General features: G+C 40.3%; 1 protein-coding gene across 2 annotated transcripts in view; it reads left to right on the top strand.

Annotated features, from left to right (window-relative positions):
* Positions 1-21,824, top strand: part of tspan4a (tetraspanin 4a) — a 192,308-nt gene that overhangs the window by 97,615 nt on the left and 72,869 nt on the right. For both annotated transcript variants that reach the window (XM_078794702.1, XM_058045907.2), the window contains one exon: positions 667-858. In XM_078794702.1, coding sequence (XP_078650828.1) covers positions 667-858 — 192 coding nt within the window. The remainder of the gene's footprint in view (positions 1-666; positions 859-21,824) is intronic.

Below are 21,824 nucleotides of genomic sequence, written 5' to 3'. Positions count from 1 at the left end.
GTGTTGCCACGAAACCAATCCAAAAGGAAAGATTAAAGCAGTAAAATATTGTCAAGGACTATATTTGTTGGCTAGCACATGGCGAAATGAGACATTTTTGCACATAACAGAACATCGCTACACTGACAAAGACTCCCATCTTAAGAGGATGTGTCTCCTTGATATTGGATTTTCATTCCTTTGCTTCAATCGATCACGCTGTTACATAAATCTAAGACGGTGAATGTGAAATTGACAATCACTTGGCAAGTCTTTATTAGACAATTATACTCGGAAAAGTGACCCTTATGTCCTGCTGTCCAATAGACACATTTTTCAGTGCGGGTCCATTCATGGGCTTGGCTTCTGCTTCTCACTGTTTAACTCCACTCAATTTGTATTCATCACAATGCCTGCAAATGAAATCAACTTTAAACACATATGATTTCAACAGATTGGAGTGTTTTCCTCATGAATCACAGACGTGTTTTCATGTTTTGTAATTGGAGCCAGCCTTTAAGAGCAGTTGTTGAGACGTTTAATTTCCTTCTGGATGAAGGTCTCCACAGAACATGGACCTTGTTAACCTGTCACTGTTAACTCTGTTCCCAAGCACTTAAAGACATCACCTCCCTGTGGGATAGTGTTAGTTGTTCCACTAACATTCCCCTTGTTTTCCCTCTGCAGTTGGGAGGATGCGGCATACTGGGGGTGGGGGTGTGGCTGTCAGTGACCCAGGGCAACTTTGCAACCCTATCATCGTCCATCCCCTCCTTGTCGGCAGCCAACCTGCTCATTGCACTGGGGACCATCATCATGGTGATTGGTTGTCTGGGATGTGTGGGGGCTGTCAAAGAGAGCCGTCCTCTTCTGCTGGCGGTAAGTTATTTTACACCACTTTTGATGCGATGCTGTGATGCAGTAAGAATGTGTTTCAATTGATCACAGGGCACATATAGACAAACGACCATTCACACTCACATTCATACCTATGGACAATTTGGAGTGGCCAATTAACCTAGCATGTTTTTGGAATGTGGGAGGAAACCGGAGTACCCGGAGAAAACCCACGCATGCACGGGGAGAACATGCAAACTCCACACAGAGATGGCCGAGGGTGGAATTGAACTCGGGTCTCCTAGCTTTGGGAGCTGCGCGCCACCCGCTCGTCCGTTGTGCAGCCCCTATTTAGGAACATTCAAAAAATTTAAAAAATTGCTACCTTTAAAGGAAATGTCGCAGTTGCCTCACCCAGAGTCAAACATGCATATAAATTGGGGCTCCAGAACTAAAATGGCCCGAGTAGCCCAAATAGTTTTGACTACGCGTTCCTACTGTTTTTCTTCCATCCATCAATGTTCTTCTGCTTCTGCGGATCCGGGTCATGGGGGCAGCAGTCTCAGTAGGGAAGCCCAGACATCACCAAGGCGTTCCGTGGCCAAATGCGAGACATAATCAATCCCGCAATCTTATTCTATCAGCTGGGATCCAAAAGCTCATGACCACAGATGGGGGGGCAACATAGATCGACTGGTAAATTCAGAGATTTGCCTTCTGGCTCAGCTCTCTCTTCACCGTGACTGTCCAGTCCAGACTGCATTTCTGTAGATTCTGTGATGATCTGACTATCGATCTCATGCGCCAACCTTTCCGATGCGTCAACTCTTCCACCAGGGGCAAAACCTCACTCTTATCACGGAGGGTGGAAGCCATCCTTATCTGATTGGGAACCCTGGTATGGAGGTGCTGGAGATGCTGAGTCTCATCCCAGAACCAGGATGAAAACCACATTGCATCTCCTTCAGCTGAGGTTGGAGCCTTCTCTCTGGCACTCTGGAATAGACTTTCCCAAGGGGGCTGAGGTGTTTGATCCCCTATACTTGGAACAGATTTCCCAGTCACCCTTCTTCAAAAGGGGGCCCACCACCCTGGTCTAGCAATCCAGGGGTACTGTTACTCAACTGTACTCAACATCCAGGTCAATTCAGTTTTCAGTTTTTCTTGGTCAATTCAATTCAGAAAACATTCTTTCTCCCTCGAGGGCAATTAAAGGAGAATATCTTTGGGCGACGGGTCTGTACACCCGCCACTGGTCACCGTCTAATCCAGGGGTGGGCAAACTACGGCCCGGGGGCCACATCCAGCCCGCCAAGTGTTTGAATACGGCCCGCCCAATCTTTCCAAAGTATTTCATTTAAACTCAACATACAACCTGGCATCATGGCCTGAGCCAACCTTTTGATGGTTTTATCAATTTCGTTTTTTGACATGGTCTGTTGTTTACAAAGTGCTCCTGAAATTCTATTATTAGATTATTATAATTATTAATGGAACTATTATGATTATTATAATTATTATATTAATGCTAATTAATTATATTAATTATATATAATATTATTGTTATATTTGCATATTTTACATAATAATATAATAATTATTATTTTTATTTTATTGTAATTATTATATTTTATTATTTTTAAAATATTTAAATATAAATATGAAATAATAAATAATAATAGCAGATTGCATGACAATTTTACAGATACAATAATACCAGGTGGACTGTTACGTGTAAAATATATAGTCTGCCCCCCCCCGTAAATTTTGTCATATCAATGCGGCCCACGAGTCAAAAAGTTTGCCCACCCCTGGTATAGACAAACAACCCATTCGCGCTCATATTCACACCTACAGTGCATCCGGAAAGTATTCACAGCGCTTCACTTTTTCTACATTTTGTCATGTTACAGCCTCATTCCAAACTGTATTAAATTAATCTCTTACCTCAAAATTCTACACAAAATACTCCATTATGACAATGTGAAAAAAGGTTTTTTTGACATGTTTTGAATTTATTAAAAATAGAAAACAAAAAAATCACATTTACATAAGTATTCACAGCCTTTGCCATGAAGCTCAAAATTGTGTATGGTAGAGTGGCCAGACGAAAGCCATCAGACCAGAGAATTTTGTTTCTCATGGTCTGAGAGTCATTCAGGTGCTTTTTGGCAAATTCCAGACGGGCTGCCATGTTCCTTTTACTAAGGAGTGGCTTTCGTCTGGCCACTCTACCATACAGGCCTGATTGGTGGATTGCTGCAGAGATGGTTGTCCTTCTGGAAGGCTCTCCTCTCTCCACAGAGGAACGCTGGAGCTCTGACAGAGTGACCATCGGGGCCTTGGTCACCTCCCTGACTAAGGCCCTTCTTCCCCGATCGCTCAGTTTAGAAGGCCGGCCAGCTCTAGGAAGAGTCCTGGTGGTTCCAAACGTCTTCCATTTACGAATAATGGAGGCCACTGTGCTCATTGGGACCTTCAAAGCAGCAGAAATTTTTCTGTATCCTTCCCCAGATTTGTGCCTCAAGACAATCCTGTCATGCCAGTCAACTGTGGGACCTTATATAGACAGTTATTATATTTCCAAATCATGTCCAATCAACTGAATTTACTGCAGGTGGACTCCAATTAAGCTGTAGAAAGATCTAAGGATCAGTGGACAAAAGATGCACCTGAGCTCAATTTTGAGCTTCATGGCAAAGGCTGTGAATACTTATGTAAATGTGATTTTTTTGTTTTCTATTTTTAATAAATTCAAAACATGTCAAAAAAAACCTTTTTTCACATTGTCATAATGGAGTATTTTGTGTAGAATTTTGAGGTAAGAGATTAATTTAATACAGTTTGGAATGAGGCTGTAACATGACAAAATGTAGAAAAAGTGAAGCGCTGTGAATACTTTCCGGATGCACCGTATAGGCAACTTAGAGCATCCAATGAACCTAATATGCATATTCTTGGAATATGGGAGGACGCACAAGAGGAACATCCAAACTCCAAACCCTAGTGGTATATGAGAAAATTGCAGAAACATGTAAATGTAGAAACATTTAATTTCCAAGATCATAGGTAAATATGAAGTCAAACAATAAAATGGAATGTTTGCGTTCCAGCTAGTTTACCCACAGAGACAATAACCCGTGTCATAGCGACGCCAAAAATCACAACAGTTGTGTTCCATTTTACTTTTTGAGAATGATCAACATGTATGAATGAATGGGGTACTCACGGTATAACAAAAAAATAAAGTAAATACAGTAGTAGTACCGCTACTACCAGCCAACAAGCTAAATGCCCAAATTTTACACCCTACATATTTCTCACACACTTAGTAATGCAGTTGAAATGCTACAATGTATTTGTACTAACCACTAAGGAATGATAATGATGATGGATGAAACAGATGAATGGGAGTCAAGGGCTAGTGTGACATATCAACGCTTGGTGGAAAACCATTACCAGTGAAGCATAAAGACATAAAGTGGTACATCCATGTATGGGTTTAGGTTTGTGGCAGAATTTTGACATTAACTCTGAATTTTTTTGCTCTTTTCAATGGATCCTCTGTAGATAAGAGTCAGGTTCTGGAATGTTTCTGTGTGGAGGGAAAATGATTGATCATTACCAAAAAATGTCACAGTAGGAGTAAGCAATTATAAACTGTGGGATTTAGCGTGAGCATGATCTATGGCATCTGGTCCACCAGTGGCCGGACCAATTCTTGGGCTGTCAATATAATGGCAGCAGGCAAGTTATGAGTCTGCTTTAATGAGTGGCAGAGCGGGCCATACTTCTCGGGAAAAGACTCCTTTCAAAGATCAGGCCTAATTAGCATGCCGGTGGCTGATGAGGGACACCCGGAGTCTACAAATGATTGCTGCCTTTGGTGCTTGTCCAAGTAAACTAAATTTGTGCGACATCTTCCTGTTGTTGCCATAAAGGTTAGCCAAGCAGCTTTTTAGTCGTGTGCCTCGGTGCTAACCGAGTGCCGAGTGTTCGTGTAAAACTCACAAAGACTGGTGTTTTAAGGTCAGTGAAAAAAATGGATGAGAGCGTGTGAAGGGAGGTCAGGTATCTGATGATTTCATGAAAATGTCAAGGTGCCATTCCTTGGTATTTTGCTTGGCATTGCTGTTATCGCCATTATCAAAAAATATATTATTTGGAGAAGTCATTTTGTTACCTTTTACCTATTTGTCATCGACTTATAGTAGCTCTAAAAGCCTGAAAGTAGACATGAATATGGAAAGTGTGCCACAAGAATAGTTTCCTCTTGTTTAAATGCACTGCCCTTTAAAAACCGTGCATTCTTACATCATTTAACAGTTTGATGTTAAAGTTCAAAGTAAGTCATTATTTTCATTTAGACTGCACCTGTTTAGTTATACATGGTTTCTGCAATAATTGTTAAAAACAAATACAGTAGGACAGCAACTGCACGGCCAATGGGGCATATCTCTTGGGTATGAAATGATATTGTTTCCTTGTTTGGACTTGTCTTAATGAAAAATTAATCAATTGTCCTTGGGTCATAATAAAGACGACACACAATTTTATTGAAATTCGTTAACAACTTTTTAAACTATGTCCTCTAGCTAGAAAAAAACATTATACTCCAGAGCATAATAAGAACTAAATCATTTTGTCCTTGATTTATAGCAAAGCTATAGACCAAATGTGCATCTTTTTAGTCTATTCTTAACTTTTTGGAGGAGCTGTTAAGAAATGATGGATTGCACAGAAGGGGGTGTAACGGTACAACATTATCCTGGTGTGGTGAGTACCGTGGTTTTGTGTTCATTTTCCATACAACAAGGGAAGAAAATACAAAAATTTGCAGTAAGCTTTGTGTTTGAGGTGACAAAGCAAATAATGTCTAATTAAAAATGGATGTTAATTGGTTGTGGACCAATTAAAAACAAGCTGAAAATAACCCCTGGGCATTGGGTTGGAGATTTACATTTTATACATTTCCTATGCCGCTTATCCTCACGAGGGTCGCAGGGGTATGCTGGAGTCTATCCCAGCTGACTTTGGGCAAGACCCTGGACTGATGGCCAGCCAATCACAGGGCACATATAGACAAACAACCATTCACACTCACATTCATACCTATGGACAATTTAGAATCGTCGATGAGCCTAACATGCATGAACATGCAAACTCCACACAGAGAATCAAACCCGGGTCTTCTCGATCTCCTGACTGTGTGGCCTACATTTTAACCACTCACCCACCGGAAAACGCAGATATGCAACAATGGGAATTTTATTTTTAGTAAATGGAAGTTTAGCTTGTAGGCGCTAGCTTCTCTTTGCCACTATCGCTAGCCATGATTGGTGCTAGCTCAGGGATGTCAAACTCAAACGCACAGGGGGACAAAACTGAAAGCTGATTTTTGGTTGTTGGTCGAACTAGACATTATTCCCCCCCCCCCACGGTCTTGGACATTACCCCCCCACCTTCTTGGACATTACCCTGCTACCCACATTAAAGTGGGGGAAATGACCATTTCTTTGTGTCCATTCATTTCTGCTTGAAATTTTTACTTTCCGTTAATCTTTAACATAAAGTTACAACTTTAGTCTTAGTCTGAAGGCTACAACTTCAGTCTAATTACTAGTTTATTTTCATTATACAGCGGGGAAAATAAGTATTGAACACGTCAACATTTTTCTCAAAAAACATATTTCTAATCGAGCTATTGACATGAAATTTTCACCAGATGTCGGCATCAACCCAAGTAATGCACACATACAAAGAAATCCAAACATTTATGTCCATAAATTAAGTTATGTGTAATAAAGTGAAATGGCACAGGGAATAAGTATTGAACACGCGTACTGAAATTTATTTAATACTTAGTGCAAAAACCTTTGTTGGTGATTACAGCCTCAAGACGCCTCCTGTATGGAGAAACCAGTCGAATACATTGCTCAGGTGTGATTTTGGCCCATTCATCCACACAAACTGCCTTCAAATCTTCAAGGTTCCGGGGGTCTCTTCTGTGAACCCGGATCTTCAGTTCTTTCCAAAGATTTTCAATTGGATTCAAGTCTGGTGATTGACTGGGCCATTCTAGCAGCTTTATTTTCTTTTTCTTCAACCAGTTGAGTGTTACCTTGGCTGTGTGCTTGGGATCGTTGTCTTTCTGAAAGATCCACCCTCTTTTCATCTTCAGCAGCCTGGCAGATGACAGCAGATTCTGATCAAGAATGTCTCGATACTTTTCTCCAGTCATTATTCCTCCAATGATATGAAGTCTACCAGTACCACATGCTGAAAAACAGCCCCACGCCATGATGCTCCCACCTCCAAACTTGACTGTTGGTGTGGTGTTTTGGGGGTGATGTGCAGTGCCATTTTTCCTCCAAACATGTTGTGTCTTATGACATCCGAAGAGTTCAATTTTGGTCTCATCTGACCAGAGTATGTTCTCCCAGAATGTCATGGGTTTATCCAAATGTTGTGTCGCAAACTCCAAACGAGCTTCAACATGCTTCCTCTTCAAAAATGGAGTCTTGCGTGGTGTGCGTGCATGGAGGCCATGGCGGTTGAGTGCATTACTTATTGTTTTCTTTGAAACAACGGTACCTGCTGATTCCAGGTCTTTCTGAAGCTCTCCACGAGTGGTCCTGGGCTGTTGGAGAACCCTTCTGATGATTGTTTTGACTCCTCTGTCTGAAATCTTGCGAGGAGCACCTGGCCGTGGCTGGTTTATGGCAATGCCGTGTTCTTTCCACTTCCGGATGATGGCCCCAATGGTACTCACTGGAACTTTCAGAAGTTTAGAAATGCGCCTGTAACCAATGCCTTCAGTGTGTTTTGCAACAATAAGGCTGCGTAGGTCTTTGGACAGCTCTTTGCTTTTACCCATCATGCAATGCTTCTTGTCTAACACCTTGCTGGTGAGAAACCTTTTTAAAAGGCATTAATCAGGACTAAACCAGCTGATATTACTTTGCACTAATAGGGGACAGGTTAACCTTCTAAATACTGACAAACTCCAGCTGCTTTCTTGGCTTTCCAGACCCTTTTACCCCTCCTTTTCTTCATGTGTTCAATACTTATTCCCTGTGCCATTTCACTTTATTACACATAACTTAATTTATGGACATAAATATTTGGATTTCTTTGTATGTGTGCATTACTTGGGTTGATGCCGACATCTGGTGAAAATTTCATGTCAATAGCTTGATTAGAAATATGTTTTTTGAGAGAAATGTTGACGTGTTCAATACTTATTTTCCCCGCTGTATTTCGAGAATGAAGTCTGAAGTTAAAGGAATTAAACATTAAAGCGGTGAACATATACTCATCCAGCCCCAGTCGCACACACAACCTCACCAACATGCTAAACAAAGCTAACCCCCCTAGCTTCAATTGACGCTCTGGTGTTTGTCACCATTTCAACCTGTACAGTTTGGGAGGAGGCAGTTTGGTGTTATTTTGTGCCATGATTGGGTGGTCCGCCAAATAAATACTCCCCACACGAACGTTCCTTTTCCTCACAATGACAGCATTTCATTCATCTTGTGTATCAATAAATTCCCCTGCGTCTTGTTTACTTATATCATTATAAGTCGGCATAAGTCATTTTCTTATCACTGGAAGAATCTGACTTTCACTTTGTTGTTTTATTATCAGGAGAATCAGCAATAACCCGTAGAATGTATAGGCAATTGAACTTGTCAGGGTCAGCTAGTTAAATAGCATTTTTTATGTTTTTATTAGTCATGTCGCGGTGAAAATGATGACATTGCAGTCCAAACGACTCATCATAACATAATAACACATAACAATATGAGCAAAATAATAACTAAATCTGGAAGCGATGCTAGGCGTTGCTGTGTGTACGCGCCATCATCTTGCATAAGCGTCATTTTCAAATCATTATTAACTAACATTATTAGACTAAATTTGTATCAAAATGGGTTATTTATAGCATCAAGAAAGACATTCTATGTAAAAATGTATGCTCAGCAGCAGCTGTGGACACCCCCATGTAATCAGAATGGGACAATCACATTTTCATAGCATTCAACTGCGAGATCCAATCACACTCAAATCAAATCATTGAATAGCTGAATATTCTAAGACATCCCTACTTAAAACGTCAAATTTTACAGGATTACAGAGCAATATCTTTTTACAAAGACAAAAAAAGAAAAACATTTTTCAGTCCGCCAACTTTCTTCCGGGCATCTTCTTCCAAGACTGATACCACTCATGTCTGGCGCCGATTGTAGGGCCAAATTGCCTGGCTAACTTTTGCTTCGTCAAGTAGCAGCACTCCTCTCATGTAGATGCTTTTGGGTTTACGGTGTTTGTGGTTTTGGATCATTTCAAGTGCTGTTTCCATCTAGGTGATATGCTGTATATTTCCCATTAAGCTGACAGAAAAGTGAAGAACTGTGAACTGCATGACCCTTGATTCAGAGTTCCAAATAAAGCAAAGAGCAAGAACTGGTCGGCAGTGTGAAGCTGTCACATAACACACCACAACAAGGGCTGTGCAAGAGGTACGTATATTGTCAAAACATGAAAAGGTTACGTAAACGCATCTGAAAGGGGCACAGTATCATAAAAAAAGGCAGAGTGGAAAAACACATTTGGAGAGAAACCCGGAGCAGCGGATCCACGGTAATGAAACGGACATGTCTGGATATAGATCCAGGTGGAACACATCAGGACAGGAGTATCTAATAGGATGGAACAGAAACTAGACAGGAAGGAGAACTGAAATGACAGGAAGTAACAAGTACAACACCCGTTCACTAAACTTTTTGTGACAGAGCCCCACCTGATGGAAAGGTGTCAGCTATCGTCTTTCCCGCCTACTAAATGCTGACGGCAGCAGGATTCAACAAGCTATTGATTTTGGATGTGCTGATGGACTTTGTGTGACATGATGGACAAACAAAGAGCAGTTGTAGTTTTAGCACAGTGGGATGACAATGGAGGGATCAATACCGCCAGCACTCGGCCCGAAAGGTCGCTGGATGTCAATCTCCGCTAAATATTCTAGAGGGATCTATGTGCTGTGTAGTTACTCTTACAGATGAATAGTTCTCCATACAAGGGTGGTATTGGTAAAATAAAGTCAAAAGACAAACAATGACTTGCATGTCAAAAGTACTTGGTAATGGTAATGGTAATGGTAATGGTAATGGTAATGGTTTTATTTCATTTGAACATGCATCAGATTCCAATTGAGTGCATCCCATAATCAGTTCCCAGTTCCACATGTCCAAAAGGAGTAGGAAGAAGCAAAGCTTATTAAATCCTACCCCTCCATCTGGTACTTTTACAATCACTAACTGTTACATTTGTTCACTTCCTGCTTTCCATAATACAGTTTAAGGGATTTTTTTTGTTTTTTTTTTTTAAATACCGAAGTATTTAAAAAGTACCGAAATAGGAGGTGATATGAGCATCCAATGACATAATGGGTACCATAGTAACTGTCAATATAGTGATATTTAATTTTAGAAACATGAAACATGATGCAATCAATGTGAAGTATATCAATTTCAAAAAATTAAAAAATGCAAGTTTTAGAAGAGTTGATACAAAAAACTAATGAGTCTGAAAGATCACTTACACACATGCACAGTACACATAAATAATAATAATAAATATAGCAACTTCCCAATCCATGTTCATTTCAGACTTATAAAATAATAATGGAAAATAATGTACCGATTGAAAGGGGGAACTGCACCTTTTTTTTTTTAATTTTGCCAATCATTCACAATCCTTAATTGTTTATTATTCAGCCATGTGTGTCGTGTGTGTAAGTGATCCTTGAGACTTTATTTGTTCATTATTTTAATTAGCTGTGTGAAGTTGGTGATTCATGCAAACATGGCAATAAAAATAATAATAATAATAATCTGTCAGCCTTGCTGACTGTATTTTTTTCAAAAGCACCATGTTCAGTCCTAGCTCATATTAACTTGCGCTGGAATGCACATCAAAGGGAAACAAATACGTATATGTTCATGTTTTACAGAAGGATTGTGAATGATGCGCAAAATTCTCCAAAAAGTGCAGTGCCCCTTTAAGTCATGCCTATTTATGGTTAACCACGCCCACTTCCGGTTCATGGCCCACCAATTTTCGATAAAATGACACCCACTTCCATCCCCAAATTTGGCCTTGGAGTCTCAAACTCACCACGCCCTGCCAAGTGTTCGGCCCCAAATCTAAAGCTTTCAAAGCGCCACCCCGGTGAGACATTTTTGCGGCACGTTTTGCAGGATGCACTTCTATCACTCTCACAAAGACAGGAAGTCCCACACACGGTCGACATGCTTGTTCTGGATGCTGTAGCAGGGTTGGAGGAGATCCGTGGAGGGGATTGGCGTTTTAAAGCAAGTACCGGCCGATATTGATACCGTCCTTTTATCACTGATATCAGCTGCTACCGATCATTGGCCGATTGATTGGAGATGGATGAACAGATAGTCCAGTTTTCCATCCTTTCCATTGCAAATGTATTTTTCTTTTTTCTTTCTTTTTTGCTTATTTATATTAGGATTGTCAACAGGGGTGCTGCCAGGAATTCTGGAAAATTCAAAAACAAAAACAAAAAAAATCACCTATGGGAAGTCAATCAATCAGGTCAGTCAATTTGGAAGTTTACTTTTGGTCAATGTGGATATTTAACTGCTACTACCAGATTGCATTAATCATTTTCTCACTTCACACTAATCACACCCAGAAAGCAATAATATTTACCTATTTACTGGGGCCCCTGTCAGTCATGGGCTCTTGGAATTGTCCCAACTTTCCCTCCCCTTTACGGTCCCTTTGGTTGTGAATGGTAAACTGATGCAACCGGCCATTCGCTTTGACAACACGATATACGGCTGTGTTGGGAGCAGCCAACAAGATCAATACAATTCAGACATAAATACTTACAATAACATACATTGGATATCTTGACATCAGCAGCCTGGTCTGCCTGTGATTAATATGGATGAAGACGAGAATAGATATGAATGTAGCAATAGTAGCAATAGTAGCAATAGTAGCAATAGTAGCAATAGTAGCAATAGTAGCAATAGTAGCAATAGTAGCAATAGTAGCAGTGCGCTACTGCAAATGATTTTTAATACAAGTTTATGTGGAGTTATTTTGTTTTAAAAACTCAGGGAGTACTTCATGAACACAGGATGGCTCTTGGGGCAAAAAGCAAGGCATTTCAATGCAAGCTAAGACATCAAATCCACACTTTTTGTGAGGATTTATTTTGGGAGTGAAAAATGAGTGAAAAATGTCAAAGCAAAAAGTATTTTAAGGTTCTCTTAATAGTTTTTAAATGTCTTATGGGTTGTGGGCCTTCTTATCTTTCTGAATTGCTTTTACGTTATGAATCCTCGCGGACCCTCAGGTCCTCCGACACCGGCCTATTCCCAGAGTCCAGTTTTATGGCCCCCGATTGTGGAAAAGCTTGCCGTAGAGAACCTTCAGACTTTTTACAAATAGGCTCAAGACCCACCTATTTAATTTGGCTTTTAACTCATGCTCTTATTAAACTCTTTTTTTAACCTTTGAACTTGACTTTTATTTAATGGTTATTGTATACCCTATACCAGGGGTGGGCAAATATTTTGACTCGTGGGCCGCATTGAGTTAACAAAATTGTCCAGGGGGCCAGAACATGTATTTAACACACACATTTTCCTTGAATGATTTGTCTAATTGTAGCTGTATGTTCTCATGTGGCTTTTTTCAGGAGCACTTTAAACATCAAACTATGTCACTAAATTTTACATTTAAAAAAAAAATGACTAAATAAGACATGTTGCCAGTTTGTATGTTAAAAGTTGAAATACTGAAAAAGCAACTGGCGGGCCGGATTCAAACACTTGGTGGGCCGCATGTGGCCCCCGGGCCGTAGTTTGCCCACCCCTGCCCTATACCCTTTGTTTTGGCTCTTAACCAAATGTTTTTATATGTTTACACATGCTTATTTTAGTTTTTATTAATGTTCTTATATATTTTACTTTTTATGTTGTTATTTCTATATATACTTTCTACATTCTTATTTTATATTTTTATCTAGCCCCCCGCGCAGATGGCAGCGCTTCCTGACCTGGTTCCTTCGTACTCAGGCAAACAAACATCATGTGTTTTGTTTTTTAACATGTAAAGCACTTTTTGCTACATTTCATGTATGAAAAGTGCTCTACAAATAAAGTTTGATTGATTGATCGATGAAAAAGTATTTGCCTCTCTACTGGCAATACTGGCCCTGCATTCGGTTAACCTGTAGTTCCTGTACTTGTGTTCATAATGTGTGCAGTTGGCTTGTCGCCTTTTAAAGCTCGGCCCCTACAAATAAAGTCCACTTGGGGGTAAATAACACCATGATTCATAACGCTCCAGTGACTCTGAAGTACTGATGTGAGATTTCTGTGCTGCGCTATAAAACATGCTGTAAACGTAGAGACAATGGACACAACACCCCAGGGTTTTACTGTAGTCCTCGGAAGTCCAGATCCTACTGCTTGTTGCTTCTCCATGAGGGCCCTGCATACATATACGGACCAACTGGGCCTCATTAAATTTCATTAAACAAAGCTGTTGGGGATGACAAAGTATTCAAAGACAAACTATATGTACAGTATATAGGACTTCTGCCCTCCAGGGCAAGAACTGAAAAGTCTTCAGGATTTAATTTCTGCTGTGGTGATCAATGGAAAAATCACGCTCAACAAAAGAAAGCAGTTTCATTGCTTCTTAATTCTTTGGGCTACCCGATGAAGACATTAAAGAGCAATCTATTTCTAAGACTTGTGCTGCCGCTACATGATCAGGGTCAAATATTACAGACAGTACCTCTGATCAGATTGCTGGTTGTCACGATGATGAATGCTACTGCAACAAACCTTCCACGAGAATAGCCACTGATAAAGGACACACCTCAAGGCTGAACTCCTAATTTTCATCATTATAGTTGGCATTCTGGTTCTGGTTTTTGGTCTTTTGGAAAACTCCGACCAGCGTGAAGATTTTCAAAAATCTCAGAGTTTGTGTGGACAGGTTAAACCTTGTACAGCCTCACGTGTCACGGTCCAGCTTGTGAGTTTTGTGGTTCGACCCCAGAATGCAGAGATGAGGACCCAAATGCAGGTAAAAATATATTTATTTATGCTTTGCAGCAGAATGACGCACTAGCAAGTCCAACTCAACCAAAGACAATGAACTGACAAACAAAGGAACGCACACCTGATCTAAATAGGAATCACAAATGGAAAACTGGTGCGGGAGAAAATGGAAATCAACGGAAAACAGAACAGAGTAACAAAGGAAGTGAATACAAAATAAGGGCATGAACTAGGAAGGGAAAACTAGAGGCAAAAAAGGAACTAAACGAGCTGTCACAAGGAGGTGAAGCCCGATCGTGACATCATGTCTAACAATGTTTCTGTCAGCACCTTTGGATGTTTTTTTTTAGTCTACCAGACGACTGTTACTTAGAACACCAGTGTTTTTTTCATCTTCAGGACTTTCCAAATAGTTATACCAACAGTTATACCAACAGAGGTATACAACTCTATAAATACCAACATTAACCGATGTTTGTTGATTGGTTCTCTAAGTTTCCCAGCTCTCTGGTTTCCATGTTGTTTTGGCCTCTAAATGCAGTCTACAAACGCAAAACCGATCCTACCCAGCCTGAAACTGTGAGTGAACATTCAGTGCTGCTTATTGATCGAATTAGTAAAGTCATAAGACACACCAGTAAGTCACATGTTTCGCTATTTTTGCTCACATGAAGAATGGATGAGTTGGAACAAAAGTTGTGCCTCCGTTCCAGATGTGAATACCTGGAAATAAAAGCTAAATTGTTGCTCCATTGCCTCATAAGAATCTTTTGATGTCGAACACAAATGTTTTCAGTAGAAATAAAGTCATTGACTGTTCACTGTTCTGTAACTTTTAGAGGACACTGTATATCGCTATATTGATGAACTGATGCGTTATCATGCACGACCAAGTCAGCTATGGTTGCTTTTTCAGATCCATGTTAATCCCCTCTTGTAGTTCTAGATATTTTTTCACACCATGGGAGGAAATGTGCTTCTTCAAAAAGAATATGTGTGGAATGATGATGGTGGATGAAGGGCCTTTATTGTGAAGCCGCACACAAACATGAAGCAGCTCTTTCACGCTGATAGCCAGTCAACTAACGGTAATTAAACCGTAGCATGAATTAATATAAACAATAACACAAATCCCAACATTTGGTCCATGAAGGAGGATGTAAAACGACGGGGCTAAGCCATAATATCATAATGGTTCTAAATAAAACTGCTGGGGCCCAAGACATTCCCAGAAAGATTTTTTTGTGTTTTCACTGTCACTTCCTGTCTTTGTCCTATCTCACTGTAGCAACTAAAAATATATTCATTTTATCTTTAACATTTTAATCTTTTTTCTCACTAGCCATACAGAAAAAAAGTATGTGTCACATACTGAGTTGACAAGGGACTCAGTACACTTTGGTGTTTTATTACGCTGAGAATGAAAAATTGTCTGCAAAATATAGAGTCAATTGATGAAAGCTTGTCTATCGATGCCAGTGTGTGTGATCGCAAACCTTTCAATCTCATTTCCGCTTGACTTTTCTGGCATCTTTGTTTACACACTTTGCCTAGCTGTCACTCAACCTCACTGGAGGCAGCTTACCTTTGGATTCCAAATGTGACTTTTTTGTTTACTACCGTGACTTCGTCATTAAAACATACAAGTGACTTGGTTAGTTTGGAGCTTGTTTTTGTCCCACGGGGAAGCGACAAGTGGCTTTATGTTTTCTCACAGGGCTGCTGATGATATCAGTCATGCAGTGCAGGACATGAATCCATATATCCTTAATCCATATCCATAATCCATATTTCAACCCCTATATCTCACTCACAGTGCATGATAACAAAAGTAACACCTAGGAACATACAATAGAACGGCATCACCCTGATTGCGTTGGTATCCAGCAACAGCTTACGCGCCAATACACAGTACATGCAAACCAATACTAGCCTTGATAACTAGCAAGGCATGCTGGGTAACTTCCTGATTGTGGTGTGCATGCCTTGCCTTAGAAGCGGCATCAAAATAAAATGGGAGATAATTAAAAAAAAAAACAGACCAATTTAAAGATACGACATCTCCACATCACAAGACGAGTACAACATTTTAAACGTACACTCAAGTTGAAAAATTGTAAATGTAGGATGGGGCCACTTTATAGCAGAATGAAGCATCCTTATAACATCACAGCTGCATATAAGACGCATAGCAAGGTCATTTAAGCACAAATACACAAAGTATTTCAAACTGCACTTCCACTTTGTGTAGATGTCTTCATCCGTTCTTTTATAGTACACCATGTATTGCTTGGAAGAAAAGTTGCATTTGTCATTTAACATTTCTTATTCTTTAATTTAAAGAACTGCTCCGAGCAGTTCATCTGGAGTTGACTAAATGAGCACATCGTTTTTTCCCCTTTCATTATAATTGCGCTCTCTACGGAGATCTAACGTGGGTTTGGGCAGTTTTCAGTTAATTTCAGCAATACGTTAAATAAGAATAACCAACTGTCTATAATTTCCTTGAGGTCCAACCTGTAATTCAATAGCTGCTCCGTGATATATACAGCAATAACAGCAGGATACATTTCGTCTGCTATTAAAAGATTGCACTTACTGCAGCTGAGGCCTGTGGTCTGAAAAGTTACATTTTCTTATTAAGAGTAAATTGATGGCGAAATATTCAGGGAATCACAAGGGAGGGAAATGTTTGTTTTGCTTGTGGTGATAAGAAGACGTGACATGATTGTGTGTTATTGATGTAATTGCCATCTTTCTAAAGTAGTTGTCCTGAAAGGGCTTATTATCAAAGAGGTTGTTATAAGTACACATCATTCACAATCGTGGCTTTAAATCAATGCTCAGTAACAAGGTAATCCGTTTTCACTGTTAAATGACTTGTCCAGCAACTGTTGATATTTTTAAAAGGTCAAACCTCTGATGTAGTCCTTGTCTGAATAATGGAAGTGAAAAACAATCAGGGGGAAAGATGGAAGGGCCAACGCGGATCGATAAATAAAACGCTGTAAGACCAAATGGCAAATCTTATTATCCCATTTGAGTTTAGGCAATACGGCCATTTCTTCAGTGTTCATGGTAATGGTTAGGACTATTTGGCACACGATTCTTCTTCTTTCTTTTGGGATTTTCCCATCAGGGGACGCCACAGCAAATCAACCTCCTCCGTCCAACCATCTGTCTCTCTCACACCAACTACCCTTATGTTTTCCTTCACTACATTCATAAACCTCCTCTTTGGTCTTCCTCTACGCCTCCTGCCTGGCAGCATCCTTCTACCAATATATTCACTATCTCTCCTCTGGACATGTCCCAACCATCTCAGTCTGGCCGATAACCTGACTTTATCTCCATGTAATGTCCCTCTGATGTACTCCTTCCTGATCCTATCCATCCTGGTCACTCCCCATGAGAACCTCAGCATCCTCATCTCTGCTACCTCCAGTTCTGCTTCCTGTCTTTTCCTCAGTGGTACTGTCTCTAGACCAAACAACATGGCTGGTCTCACCACAGTTTTGTATACCTTTCCTTTCATTTTAGCTGAAACTCTTCTATCACAATAGGTTTTGCAATACAAGTATTCCCTTGTTTGTCACAGTTAATTGGTTCCAGACTTCACAGTGATAAGTGATTTTCCACAAAGTAGGTTTCATTACATCAATTCCACACTCGGCCATCTCTGTGTGGAGTTTGCATGTTCTCCCCGTGCATGCGTGGGTTTTCTCCGGGTACTCCGGTTTCCTCCCACATTCCAAAAACATGCTAGGTTAATTGGCCACTCCAAATTGTCCATAGGTATGAATGTGAGTGTGAATGGTTGTTTGTCTATATGTGCCCTGTGATTGGCTGGCCACCAGTCCCGGGTGTACCCCGCCTCTCAGCAGCCCCCGCGACCCTTGTAAGGATAAGTGGTAGAAAATGAATGAATGAATGAATGAATATTTTTGTTATTAGAGCATAGCAAAACTGTTTATGAACTTCTAAATCTAAATTGTGGAGTGGGCAAACTGCAGCCTGGGGGCCATATGCGGCTTGCCATTGAATCCGGCTCACCAGTTGCTTCCAAAGTATTTAAACCTTTAACAAACAAGCTGGAAACATGACTTGCAAGTAGTCAGAGTCAATCTGAGACAATCTTTGGCTGGTTTAAGTAGCTTTTCATCTGTAGCGATCCGCACAACAACCTCACCCACGGTGCCAAACAAACACAAGTCAACAACTATGTGGCACAAAACTTAACCATACCCACTCTGGGAAGTATAAAAGGAGGGATATTCTCATATTCTTTAATAGTCAATCGTTTATTGTTCATAGTTTGTCTTGTGTATCACACATTCATTTATTCATTTATTTATTACTATTTATTCTCTTAGTAGTGTTCAGTAGTGTCTGCTCTTTTACTTGTCCTTGTCTGCTTTCTACATTTTTATTCCATATGCTGCTCTCTGTGTCTTTTAAATTGCCCCTTGGGGATAAATAAAGTGTTTTGAACTTTGAACTTGAACTTGATTCATGGTCATTCTGTATTTATTTTTAGTAAAAATTAAATTGAGAGTGAATGGTTTTGTCTATATGTGCCCTGTGATTGGCTGGCCACCAGTCCAGGGTGTACCCCGCCTCTCACCCGAAGACAGCTGGGATAGGCTCCAGCATACCCCCACAATCCTCATGAGGATAAGCCGCGGATAAGCGGATGAATGGATGGATGGATGGATGAATGAATGGATGGATGGATGAATGGATGGATGGACATACCGGATGTGCTTCATGAGTTTTTCACCCTTCTGGTGAATATATGTAATATCAATTCATTCGCGCTTTCATTGCGTAGAGCTCCACATGGTGGCTTGTGACTGCCTTTAGGCGGGCGGACCTGTCAACAGCACCCGCCCCGTGTTCTCAGAGAGTACACAAACCACAGAACAATGCGTGCTTTCACCATATTAGAAAACTTCCCAATGACGTCAGAAAAAGTTACTAGATTTGTCGCTAGTCGCTTTCCAGAAAATAAGCCGTCAAGCGGGGTTGAAATGTCACCAGATCAAGCGACAATATAAAAATGAATTAGTTACACAATAAATAAAAAAGAACTAAATTATTTTGGCGGCTTCAATATATTACCAGGTGCTCGTGCGTCTGTTTTCCTCGTCAGGAAGAGAGTTCACTCTGCATTGGTTTCGGCACCTTGGTGTGTTTGTTCCACAGAACAATAGTATGAACGGAGTGAGCCCTTTTCTCAGTCATACAGTCTCTTAGTTTTGGAGGGTGGAGGTGGGGCCGCTAGCATAGACACAGAGTGCAGAAGACTGTACCCCTGTAGTGGAACATTGCAAGGTAATGTAGTCAAACTTGAATGATTAGATTGCTATACATTGTCATATTCTTTTTTATATTTTTTCATTGTACTTTTTTTAAATGTCAAATTCTGGTTTCGTCTCATCCTCTCGACACAATCCCATGTATCGTCAATCTCGTGAACTCAACACTGATCTTATGTTTGCACTTGCACAACATGTTTTGTCATGAGTTTATGGACAGTGTGCACTATTCAATAGAATGAATTCGTGCATCTGATTTCCAATTTGAAGAAAAGAAGGAGGATGAAGCGAAGGTTATTTAATCCCCTTCTCCGTTACTCAGCAATCACTGATAATCTGTTCACTTCCTATATGTTAGCATGTACCAAGTTACCAAATTTCTAATACTAAAGACCTAAACTGTTTGTCATTTTAGTTATCCAGTTAATCTTTTTAGTATGAATTATTCATTCATTCATTCATTTTCTACCGCTTTTCCTCACGAGGGTCGCGGGGGGTGCTGGAGCCCGGGCGTAAGGCGGGGTACACCGTAGACTGGTCGCCAGCCAATCACATATAGACAAACAACCATTCCCACTCACATTCATACCTATGGACAATTTGGAGTGGCCAATTAACCTAGCATGTTTTTGGAATGTGGGAGGAAACCGGAGTACCCGGAGAAAACCCACGCATGCACGGGGAGAACATGCAAACTCCACACAGAGATGCCCGAGGGTGGGATTGAACCCTGGTCTCCTAGCTGTGAGGTCTGCGCACTAACCCCTAGACCACAAATCTACACAAATCTTTAGCAAAATGACTCCAAAGACTTAATTTTCACAATCCCATACTTACAATATATATATACACAATACGCACCTGGCAATCCAGAAATGGTATTTGAGATACGGTATTTATTTCAGCATCACATACAGCATAGCTTTGTAAATGGAACCTTACAAGAACACATTTTTGTACACATATTTTATTCATAACCACCTCTCCGATGTGCACAATGTGGGCTGCCATCACTGACTTTCTCTCTCCAGTCCATGCAAGGTTGTACAGGACAGTACATTTCATATTTCTTATAAACGTATGATCTGTGCTGTTATACTATTATAAGCATTCATAAAGACTTGAACAGGCTTCACTTTTTTACACTCTTGCCTTCTTCTCCTCATAAACAGACATATGATGGAAAGAAAGAACATTCTCCCCCTTCAAACCTTCCTGCAACTTGACCTTGACTTTGTCTCCAAAGTTGGATCAACCTTTGCAATAAAAGTTAGATTCAATATTTCTCACACTTATTAAAAGCAATTAGAGTATAAAATGTATGTGTAGTCACCACTAACGAATGGTAATGTTGGATGAACACATGGAATCAGAGTCACAGAGTAGAAGTTATAAGTCACACTTTTCTTTCAGAATTTGGCCGATTATTTGGAGCTGCTGTGTCAGACACTGACCAACTATAAATGTAACCATGTAACCGGTGGTCTTTGACTCTGCGTTGTGATGAAAGAGTGACGACGAGCACCGGGTTGCTGCAGTTGCTGCACTTTATTTTCGGCTGATGGAGGATAATAAACATGTTGTAGTTACAATGTGGTCAAGTAACGTGTCCCTCTCACATGGAGATCATGAATAACAAAAAAGTACGACGTACACAAATAGTGTACCTGATGGAAGATAATAAACACGTTGTATTTACAATGTGGTCGAGTAACGTGCCCCTACACAGATTACAACAGATAAAAATAAGAAACATTTGTTAAGCCACACACATGCTTACCTCTCACATGGAAATCATGAATAAAAAGGAAGTAGGGAGTAATGGCCAAAGCTTATATACACCGCAGGTGTTACACTAATTAGGAGTAGTAGGGGGTACAAGGTGACGTTCTCAGCGTTGACAACACAAACACATCAGTTAACATCACTTAAATTAAGCAGAAACTTGTGTAATTATAGCATTAACTTATATACAATATTTACAACAACATTATAACATGTACACATGTGTGATTTGCAATGAGCAATATATAAAGTGTGACTTATCGTATATATATGGGTTTTTTTCCTGGGTGAGAGGCGGGGTACACCCTGGACTGGTTGCCAGTCCATCGCAGTCCCAGTTACATTTCTCTTGGCTTCTCACGCTGGGTTGCCAAGTAAAGTCGGTTATTTCCAACCTGCCCCCCTCATATTGTACAAACTAAATCAATGTTATTGACGGTTAAACGCTGATGTTTCCATCGATGTTTTCCATTGAAATGAAAATGCAATCTTAAATAAGTGAAGTCTTCTGTTCTTCGAGATGCGTGACAAGGAAGCGCCACTCATCTTTCACGTCCATAATCTGATAATCACATCTTTTTGTGACCGTCTGGAACTTTTTATTGTTTCTGAAATGTTTAACCCCTCCCGGCGAAGCTCGCAGCCCTGCCTTGAATAAGTGTTTGATGGATGAGCTCGGAAATGTTTCAAGCAGTCACACGGGCCGGCAGGAAGAAGATGTATCACCCATGAAGCAGCTCATCTTAGCTATAATATAAAGGGGGGGTACATTGTAGGCGAGGACTGC

The sequence above is a fragment of the Doryrhamphus excisus genome, linkage group LG11, assembly GCF_037039965.1.
Source record: "Doryrhamphus excisus strain RoL-2023G ecotype Guam linkage group LG11, RoL_Dexc_Guam_v1.1, whole genome shotgun sequence".
Classification (NCBI taxonomy): domain Eukaryota; kingdom Metazoa; phylum Chordata; class Actinopteri; order Syngnathiformes; family Syngnathidae; genus Doryrhamphus; species Doryrhamphus excisus.
Note: the sequence above shows the minus strand (reverse complement) of the source record. Positions and strands in the feature narration are given on the sequence as shown.